The sequence below is a fragment of the Setaria italica genome, chromosome III (genome assembly GCF_000263155.2).
Source record: "Setaria italica strain Yugu1 chromosome III, Setaria_italica_v2.0, whole genome shotgun sequence".
Taxonomy (NCBI): domain Eukaryota; kingdom Viridiplantae; phylum Streptophyta; class Magnoliopsida; order Poales; family Poaceae; genus Setaria; species Setaria italica.
The window spans coordinates 42,793,658-42,804,579 of record NC_028452.1 but is presented as its reverse complement, the minus strand read 5'-3'; the positions used below and the strand labels follow the sequence as shown (position 1 = coordinate 42,804,579).

The 10,922-nt window shown below is 42.3% G+C and overlaps 2 protein-coding genes across 2 annotated transcripts; one reads left to right on the top strand and one right to left on the bottom strand.

The window, feature by feature from the left end:
• Nucleotides 1–4,088: 4,088 nt before the first annotated feature.
• On the top strand, nucleotides 4,089–7,903 carry LOC101766754 (probable prefoldin subunit 3). The gene is made up of 6 exons (XM_004962703.3): nucleotides 4,089–4,283; nucleotides 6,055–6,112; nucleotides 6,434–6,505; nucleotides 7,205–7,324; nucleotides 7,399–7,500; nucleotides 7,593–7,903. Exons 1-6 carry the CDS (start codon nucleotides 4,132–4,134, stop codon nucleotides 7,662–7,664), a joined length of 576 nt encoding a protein of 191 aa, XP_004962760.1. The 5' UTR covers nucleotides 4,089–4,131; the 3' UTR covers nucleotides 7,665–7,903.
• A 1,067-nt stretch (nucleotides 7,904–8,970) lies between these two features.
• Nucleotides 8,971–10,922, bottom strand: LOC101757558. The gene is made up of 4 exons (XM_004963994.1): nucleotides 10,611–10,922; nucleotides 10,432–10,504; nucleotides 9,730–10,265; nucleotides 8,971–8,979 (listed from the first exon to the last, which is right to left on the bottom strand). Exons 1-4 carry the CDS (start codon nucleotides 10,920–10,922, stop codon nucleotides 8,971–8,973), a joined length of 930 nt encoding a protein of 309 aa, XP_004964051.1.

Sequence of the window (10,922 nt, the reverse complement as noted above, 5' to 3'; positions counted from 1 at the left end):
CATGCGTAATCCATGATAAATCAGCCATCTGCCCAAAAGAAATTAGCTAACCAACCGTCTTTCTTGTCTATTTGCATGGCATAAAAAAATATTGGATCCTCTATCTGCTTACGCTTCAAGTATTCCAATAGTGTTTCTGCGTCATTAGATTCTAAGTACTTCTTGCACCCACGACCAATCTCATTGTTGCAATCCATCCGTGAGAATGGCACTTTGTTGGCTCCTCCATAAAACTCCTTCATAAACTCAAAAACCTAGGATGGCTTCATCCCGGATTCCCTCATCTGCCCAATTAGCTTCCTATCCGCTTCTTGAACACTTCGTTGGGACCTCAGCTTCCCCTTTTATTTGGACTAGCAAGGTAATGCTTGTGATCAAGCACAACCTTTTGCACTGTCCAAATCCCCTCTTTACTGATACTAAACTGAACACGAGCATCGCAATCCATCCTTGTAGTGTCCCTTGATGACTCAGTTTCTCGATGATCTTCATTACTGCAAACCAAATATTTCTGACATAGAATCCTGTCTCATCGTCGCTGTGTATGGCTTTTTCTAATACTAAACCCAATCTTACCACCATAGGTGTTGTACATCTCATAAGCTTTGTCCTCTAATTCAAAAGTCATTCCAACTTCAGGAACGATCATAGGTTGCACAACTTCATCAGCCATCTGTTGTACATTAAGTTGAGAATTAATGTGACTTACCACAATACGAAATATTATGCTCTCAATTAAATAAATTATTTATAATTTAGTTACCTTATCTTGTGCTTCATCTGCTATTTGTTCAGGTATCATGCAACAAACTCTGATGTCATTGCCGGAGTAGTTCTATGCAATCTAGCACATACGTGAAAACTCATGATGATCAAAGAACGTGAAAACTTATGATGATCAAAGAATGTGAAAAAAAAATACCCGTGTTGGCTGCATTATGTTGTATGCTAAGGCAGGCACAGATGACATCATAAAGTGATGAGTCAAGAATGCTGTCCTTCTCCTGGCTTCCTACCGCCATTGCAGCTGCGATATGTGGGGAGGCTTCTCCTATGGTGAAGTGCATACTGCTATCTTCGTGGCCTCCTTCTTCCATGACTGTTGATACGACTGCGATGCTCAGGTCCAAATCATTTAACATATTGTTAAGGTCTTAAGGGAAGGAAGCGATTTCAAGAAAATTATGTAAACAAAAGAAAAATTGAACCTTAGATACATGAGAGGGACGATGGCGGACACCGACTGCGTGGCCTTGAATGAGACAACTATGTCGGCAGATGAGGCTACGATGTCGGAAAATGGTGGCAGCATCGGCGGCACGCAAGGGATGCGGCGGTGGATGATGGAGGATGCAACAGCGGTGACGGACCGCATGGGGCGAGCGAGAAGGGCTTCTGCCAATGAGGCGACTCATAGGTCTAGGCACACGATGCAATTTCCAAACGAGGCAGCACCTGTGCGAGCGAGCGTCGGACACGTCAAATCACCGTCTGGGCCACGCGGCACCTGATGGGAGGAGGTCCTCACCGAGAAACAACTGGGGACCGTCCCCATGCAATTTATTCGGGACTGGGATGCTAGGGATGCGGTGATGTTCAGACTTGGGCTTGAGATGCTTTAACATGCCTTTCCATTCAACTCTAGACCAATGATGTCCTCTGTTTTCTTTTTCTTTTAAGGTATACGTATATGTATTGTAACGCCTAGGAAACGGCTAGGCGAGGCGGAGGGTCACTACCTAGACAGCGCCTATCGCCTTTTCAAACCTTGCATATTAGCATATATACAACTATTGAAGTGTAATGTGCATGAGGTACTCACTGCTCCATCCTCACGATCCTTGTTGAGAGAGAGCTTGCCTCCCGAAAGGCAACTTGGCACCCAACAATTAGTTCAGTTTAAGCACGGATATTCGAGTCAGAGCAAAATCCAAGCACATGGACCATCTCATACAAAGCACTAGCACCAACACTAAAGAGTACTCCCTCCATTTCTGTTTACAAGGCGCACACGCATATCAAGGTTCAGACCAACTGCCAGATTTAGTGACCTGCAGTCCACCAGGGGTTACCCAGGTGATAGATTTGTAGGATGGAGAGATCGTAAGACCAAGAACTCGAATGGTAACACAGGGGCGCAAGATTTAGACAGGTTCGGACCTTCGAAGAGTAATACCCTACGTGCTGTGTTTTAGTGGATTGTATTGCTGGTATGGGATGTGAAGGGTCGATGTGCGTTACCCTCAGGGGGTGTCCCTAACTCCCCCGTATAGGCTGATGACCTACTGTTACGAATCGGATAGGATCTAATCCTAGTCGGTTGTTACATGGAAAGCAATTTGAGTCGGACTACAACAAGTATCATGTAATATCCGGGCAGAATCGGTTGGCCCAGCCTCCGGACTTGTGCTTCACGTATCTTTATGCCTTGGCACGCACGGCGTGATCGGGTGGGTCCACTTGTCATGACCAACCAGTATCTTGGTCAGTGGGACCCTTACCCCTCACCATTTTTTACCAATAATTTACTCAACAATTTTTTATTTTTGCAATATAAGTAGATTTAATCAAATATACTCTTATAAGTTTATACTCTTATAGGGGGTGTTTGGATACGAGGTGCTAAACTTTAACAGTGTCACATCGGATGTTCGGATGCTAATTAGGAGGACTAAACATGAGTTAATTATAAAACTAATTGCAGAACCTTGTGCTAATTCGCGAGATGAATCTATTAAGCCTAATTAATCCATCATTAGCAAATGGTTACTGTAGCACCACATTGTCAAATCATGGACTAATTAGGCTTAATAGATTCATCTCGCGAATTATACTCCATCTGTACAATTAGTTTTTGTAATTAACCTATGTTTAATACTCCTAATTAGCATTCAAAAATCCGATGTGACAGATGTTAAACTTTAATAGTGTGCACCGCTAAGTTTATAGCCAGTAATCTAATTTGGGAGACGGAGGGAGTAATAATTAGTTAAATCAGCTATGATTTGGCAATGTGTTCCCTTCCACAATCAGCAGGCCGCCTCTTATTGATGTGGTTGGCAAACTCGTTCGAATTCAGCAACCATCAGCTAAAGCTAACGCCTCTAACAAGCAACCTTCTCTAACCCTAATCAGAACAGAAAATGAAGAGAGCATAGCAAGAAGTCCCTCCAGTTCAGATCCGGACACCATAAGCCTTACGCTCTCTCACAATCAATCTTGTATAACCCTAACCTGAGTAGAAAATGAAGAGAACACATCAAGCAGTCAAGGAGAGAGGGGATGGACCGTGTGCATCAGACGACCCATGCCCGCTGCGGGGGCGGCCGGAGACGATCCCTAGGCGACGACCTCCTGCGCCATGCGTCGGAAGACGGCCGGATCAAAAGCCGAGAGGAGGATCCGGAATGCACCCCACGGAGCACCTTCGCCATCGCCGCCTTCTTCGGATCTTCCTTGCGCTCGATTTCGTCCTAGGGGTGTTTGGATACACCTCCTAAAGTTTAGTACCCGTCACATCGGATGTTTGGATACTAATTAGGAGTATTAAATATAGATTAATTATAAAACCCATTGCACAGATGGAGTCTAATTCGCGAGATGAATCTATTAAGCCTAATTAGTCCATGATTTGACAATGTGGTGCTACAGTAACCATTTGCTAATGATGGATTAATTAGGCTTAATAGATTCGTCTCACGAATTAGTATAGGGGTTCTGCAGTTAATTTTATAATTAGATCATGTTTAGTCCTTCTAATTAGCATTCGATTCGATGTGACTTTCCTAAAGTTTAGCATCTCATATTCAAACACCCTGTGAAAGAGGCAAACATCCTCTGGAAGAGGCAGAGGCCTTTCTCTCTCTCCCCTCTCCCTCCCCCTGCAGGCGGTAACATATAGCCAGCAGGCCCGTTTCCGTCTCGGAATCAAATGGGGCGGCCCACTAGATTTCCCGTTGTTTTGGGCCGCGAAACCAGCCGCCATACGTTTCGTCAGAATGGGCCAAGAGCCCAAACGTGGTCGGTCCACTTTGGGCTTTTGATTTCGCTGCCTCTCCCTCTATTCCTCTACTCCCCCTCTCTCTCGCTCTCTACTCCGCCTGGGCCTTGTCTTCCTCCCTCTCTCCCTTCATGGCAGCGGCGGCGGCGGCGGCGGCATCGACGCCGCAGGGGGTGGCTGAGCGGCGGGGAATCCCGGCGGCGGCCTTCGTCGAGGACGTCGAGGCCTACCTCCGCCAGGCCGGCCTCGACGTGAACTCCGCCCTCGCCTTCCTCCAGGAAAGGTAACCCTGCCCCTCCACTCCCCCCTTTGCCTGCGCCGTGAATAAGTAGTTTAGTAGCCTAGGGATCTCGGCCTGCTATGGAGCGCGCTTGATCCGGGAACCGCGTCTTCGTACCGGAGGTTTCGCGTCGTCGTATCAGGGCGGACAGCCTGCTTGGCTACGATCCATGGATCGTCGACCTCTCCGCGTGTTCTTCGCGCGCGTAGCTTGAGAGAAGCTGTCCGCTTCGTTTGGATCCTAGCCGCCTTCTCTCCCTTGTAGGAGTGGAGGTGGGTACGCTCCCCACTTTTTGGGTGATCTGACGAACTGGGAGCTTCGTTTAGGGATAGTACCGCGGGGGGTTTTGGCGGTGCTTCTGGATTCATAAGCTGATCCTTTGCTCGGATCTCGGCAAGCTTGCCAATTTGTTTGCTGAATTAATTGTGCAACGATTTTGATTTTGGTGTACTGTGAAGGTGCTCTGTTGCTAAAGGTCATCCATTCGTGCTGAATGCTGATGACACTCTTGGTTTGCACAATATAGAAAAGGAAGAAGAAACTTCCAGCTTTATTATCTTATTATGGCAGTACTTTCAGCCAGAGGCCTATATGGTTATATTGACATTTCGATTTCGGTTTCCTTCTTAGTTAGTACTCACCGATGAAAATATTGAGCGTGAATACCTAATTCAGTTCTACTTTCAGCTGTCTGGTCAATGTTAGGAAGGTTTATGTTCTGTTCCAGTATGCTAATAGTTCATTCCCATGGTGGTTCAACTCTCATAGTGAAAATTTGTGTGTTTGCACAGTTGCACGGAAACGATAGTTAGGATATATAAGTCCATTAGGCATAGTTAATGTCCATTTATCCTTTTTCTACAAATAAATTCATTCTTACATAAGCATACCATTCTAGATTAATACTCTTTTAGACTGCTTCCTTCTTCGTGGATACTATATGTTGCAAACAGTTTGCATGATCTAGTCAGTTGGAGTCCAGCTGTTCAACCATGCTATATCATCTATTCACTACATTGCTGGTTATATGTGCTTCCACTTGAAGTTTGCTCAACATTAAAGGTAAATGACAAGCTAGGATAATAAGGTCTTTGGTATGGCCATCCTCTATTTGTTTACCCTGTCCTAGTCTGGTCGCCCATAACTTTTTTATTTCGCCTGTGCTGAGCTCATGTCCATCATGGGGCATCAGACAAGAACATGATGTGCTAGGAGATGCAAAAAGAGTCTGAAGCCACCTTATTGGACTTTCAGCAATGTGTACATCTGTGCACAATATAGTCATGGTTGGAGTTTCTTTTGGCATGAAACACCATGACATTGACACTGAATCTGACCTCCTTGCCATTTGCATGAACCAAGTTAGTTAGATAAACGTTTTGGGGGTTGCAAATGGACCTAGTTTTTGGATTCAACCCAAAATCATACTTACCTGCCCACAACAGTAACTAACTGTGTTTGCCTAGAGATTTGTGTGACTTGTTAGCGTGTGAGCATATAAACATCCCATGTAAGCTGCTTTGTCCACCAAACTTTGGCATAAAGCTGAGTAACCACGCTGAAGATTTTTCCTTTTGAAAGTTGTAATTTCATTGGGAGAAACCTTAGGGGCACTCATTCAGACTTGATTGAGTTAATTCATGAGAATTTCCTTGTTTAAAAATATCTGGCAAACTCGCAAATTGTTATATGTGTGCGGACACTTAATGACTTCTTACTTTGTTATGCTTTATTTTGAGAAGCAATGTAACTCATGGATCACCTTCCTTTTTAGGCTACAGCAGTACAAAATAGTGGAGATGAAGCTTCTAGCACAACAAAGAGATCTTCAGGTGCTCATACCTTTTGTTTCTTAGTTTTGTTATGGAGGCATGCTTATATAAAGTATAATTTAGGTTTCATGATTAGTAAATTTAGTAGTTACAGTTACTTTAACATTACTACTGCACTATGAATGGAAGTATGACCTGGTTTTATCACAGTACTTTCTCTTAAACGTTTGATTTTTTTATTACTAAAGTTCAGATTCTCATTCATGGTACCATGTTTTATAGCACAGCTATCCTCTAGCTAGTACTTATATTAGCAGTTTTTCAGTGCTGGGTACTCTGTTAGAATATGTAACATATTTGCCTTCCATTCTGTTGCCACAGGCGAAAATTCCTGATATAGAGAAATGCTTGGACATTGTTGCAGCACTACAGGCTAAGAAGGCTTTGGGTGAGGTTTGTATAATTTTCTAGAACTCTGGATCAACTTTTACATTTGTATCGACTATCATGATGACTTTGTTGTTGAAGGTTATGCTATAGCACTTTAGCCTAATAAAATGTACAGATTTGTGGTCCATGGGATACTTGATATTTGTGAATTGTGTTATGTTGCCTTGAAATTTTAGATCTTGTACTGTGACTACAATTTTTTTATGTATAGTTTGTGTTGAAGATTACTATCTGCAAACATTTGCATGTCGCATGACAAGAATTCTATCGTTTATTTCTTCTGCAAACTTCTTATTGGCTAATAACTTCTTATATGCTAGATATGGAGTATGATCATCTAAATGCCTGCTGAGAGTTTATGCTGGATAAAATGCTCTAAGCATAATCATCGAAAGAACAGGAGATTATTGTGTTCTCAGTTAAAACAACCAAGAGTGTTAAGTTTGGAAAGTTTGTATACCTGCACCATAGTTTTTATATGCTGGCACCATACCACAAATTTATCCACTGGCAACTGTGTAAGCTGTTTTTTCAAGATAATCAAATCCTTAAATCTGCAAGCACATTGTTTGGGAATTGAGCAGTGGGTTTCTTAGCTTCTTTAAAGCTCAACAATGCTTAAAGTGCAGGCTGGGAGTTGTATCTGTAGATAACCATATGAGTGAAAGTTAACTATATGTGGCTTCCAACTAATTGATGCAGGCACTTGTAGCTGATTTCGAACTATCCGAGGGGATATACTCGCGTGCAAAAATTGAAGATACCGACTCTGTGTGCCTGTGGTTGGGTGCAAATGTGATGCTGGAATACTCCTGCGATGAGGTTACTTTAATCATCCTTATTTCCATAACCACTGTTGTTTTAGTGTGACCCTCTCATTTCCTGAAATTTTGCAGGCCAATGCCCTCTTGAAAAAGAACTTGGAAAATGCCAAGGCTAGCTTAGAAGTCCTTGTTGCCGATCTTCAGTTCTTGAGAGACCAGCAAACCATCACTCAGGTAAAACGGTTATGACTTAAACAGTCTTGTGGGATTCGGCAATGATATTTTCTTGATCTCATACCTGTGCCGTGGAATGATATCTTTATCAGGTTACAATTGCACGGGTATTCAACTGGGATGTGCACCAACGGAGAAGCAAGCAGGCTGTAAAAGAAACTTGATCGGTTATTTCACGAGGCTAGACAGTGAGATTGGGACTTCTTTTTTGTACTTTTTGCTACCCCTGGCAGATTAGTCCATCATAGAGTGTTGATGGTTCCATCGCCGTGTAACAGTGTGCCCCGTTTATTCTGTTTTATTATGTTGTGGGAACTCCATTAGAAGAAGATGATACTTTACTGCATGCCCATGTTCTGGCTTGATGGAGCTCCATTCTGGTTTGAGAAAGTACTTTGCCATTCGTCAGGGTTCACAGAGAAGCCATGCAAAATGATACCGCATATGCCGCAGGTCAATGGTTGTAGTTGTACAGTTAATAGAGACGGTGACAATCTGCGCTTGAGGATGAACTGACAACTGCAGCATTTTACTACCTTCGTAAGTTGGAGATGGAGAATTTAGCTGACTCTTCGGTTCACGCTGCCATCTGCCTGATTTGACCCATCTTTAGGCTGTACCTCGTTGTGCAGCAGTGACTAATGAGTTGGAAGCTTCACTCATGTCACTCTCAATTGAGCTATAGCCTTCCGAGTTTTAACAAAGCAGACCATGCTCAAGACTCTACAGTTTTTTTTTCAAGATGCTAAGAGTTGACCAGGTTATCGAACAAACTTGAATTTGACCAACGCTGGCCCTATAACTACTTGACCGACCAGGGTGGCGACGGCTACCGACAGGCCACCCTCTCGCTCCCATTTAGGGTCACTTTGGAAGCTCAGGTTAATTAACCCTGGGAAGAATGACCCTACGGGGTATTTATTTTGGATTTTGAAATCCCCCTCCTCCAGTGGCAGTGCTGCCCCCTTCCTAGCAGTGCTGTTTGGAGAACCTGACGCATGGCAGAGCTGCCCCTTCCCCTTTCCACACCACAGCGGGAGGGAATAATTTCATGAAAAAAATACAAAATACAAACAGTACATGTAATACATGGCATGCAGTAGTAGTCCTAAGGTACTAAGGTAACAGCATCTCTTTTCTAAAAATACCTCCAAAAATACCTCCAAAAATACCTAAAAATTAGAGGGGAAATCAGAAAATAAAAAATAGCAACTTGATAAATAAAATCCGTAACATGCCTACAAGGTCAACAAGCAACATCAATCACCAAATTACATTCGCATCCAGCTGGACTAAATGAACAGATGCTCTTTGCATGTTTTAAGCATCTACTTAATTAACTATAGTGCTTTCAACTCAACTGTGGCCACATAATCTAATTATTGTATAAGAGATTTAGCTAGTAAAATAAGCCAAGGACTTTCCCTCCAACATGCTTTCTCCTATTCATATTCTTCCACCATTCACTGTTCACTGATTCTGAAAAAAAATAAACAACAGTCAGCATTGAAAAGTTGTAAACAATAAACAATTTTAGTCTGATCTCCTAAAATTGTACAGTATGAATTTATCATGATTTGGTAAGCATTTTATATTTCACAAGCTTCCTAAGTTGTCTGCTTAATCTAGTTTGGCTTGTGCCCAAATCACACATAAGACGGTAACAGAAATGGTAAATGGACTAGACAACATCCTACTAACCATGCCTATTTTCTCCACGCACTAGCATGAAGCCAACAAACTTGTGCAGCAACAAAGTTGACACTTGACTTCACCCCTAGATTTCGTGGACTCAAGTACCAACCCCAACTTGTCATGAAAAACTGCTACGTCGTGCAGGTCGGCTGGCTGGAATGTGAAACTGTGACTAGAAACTAGCAAGGCCAGTCGGTTGGAATGTGAAACTAGCAGGACTGGACATGGAAAGAACTGATGCTCGTAAAACAGGAAGCAATGATCCAATATAGTATTATTTGTAAGCCAAGTAACACAACTTAAAAATTACTATGCATGCATACTACTGGTTTACAGAAAGCAGGTAGCAGACACAACCATGCTAGAACTCAAATCAAAGATCTGGCACAACTAGGCAATAGGAGAAGTGGCAACTTACAGTAATATATAATGGCCACACTCCTATAAATTTGTTGATGAAAGACCAGATTAACTTATCAGACTCAAATAGCCTAATCCAACAAACACACCTGAGCAAAGGGAAAGGGAGCATACCTGAGCAATCTTTTTCTTCAACCAAATCAGCCGAACATTTGGGTTTTTTGTGCCCACTAATATTTTTCTGTTTGTTTCACTTTGGAAAACTTCATTTGCATCAGCTTTTTGTTCATCCGATAGCCCTTCCATGGCATCCACAATGTCAATACATTTCTCAATTGAGTAGTCTTCTTCACGTTTTCTCTTCTCTTCTAACTTTTCTAGAGTTTTTCCAATTTGATCCTTTCTAAAGTCAATGTAATCCCCAAGTTTTGCAGCCATCTGACTTTGTTTGCGTTTCTTTCCACCGGTAACATCTTGGTCCTCTGAATTACGACTAGCTGGAGCAGATTGAACTTCTATGCTTTCTACACCACCAAGTCCAAAACTGAGTAGATTTCTATCAATAGATGCCATGCTATGATTGCTTTGCTCTGAGATACTTGTTTGGGGAGTGGGTTCAGTTGGCAGCTCACTGTTATGGGGAGTGGGTTCAGTTCTTTGTGGTGGTGGCTGAATTGATGTAAAATTTAAATCCCCTGTGGCCACACTTCCTATTAAACAAATAATCAAGGTAACAATATCAACATCTTAGCATCTACAATAGCGAGAGTTCAAACTAGGAACATAATCTACAATGAAGTGACTCTCTAAAGCACCATCCACACCATAGCACTAAAACAAGAACAGAGGCAATGAACAACAAGATGAAAGCATTACCTTCATACAATAATTCCAAGCTGTTAAATAAAGGAAATGGCTTCTTACGGAACTTGGCAACTTTGTGGTTATCCTATTGAAGTACAACAAAAAAAATATGATTAGATGGTTTGTATAAAGGTTAGCTGTTATATAAAGGGTTGTTATATAAAGTTGATTCTTCATTTAAGAGACCTAACCTTAATCAACTTTTCCCATCCTTTTTGTTCTGCAATGATCATACCCAAAGTGTCATTCCAGCCAACACCACTTTTCCTCGCTTCTTTTATTATCTTATAGTTTCCTTTTAGCTCTTTCTCCTTTTCTTGCACTTGTTGCTTCGTGAAATGTGTCGTTGGAAACATATCATTGAATTTGTTTGTGATATTCCTCCAACCTTCAGCAGTCCACCCATTTTGTCCCTTAAACATTGGGACGTTGGCAAGCTCTTTCAGAATATCCACAAGTCCCTTCTCATACGTGTAGCTCCACGTAGCTCTTTCCGTTGACAT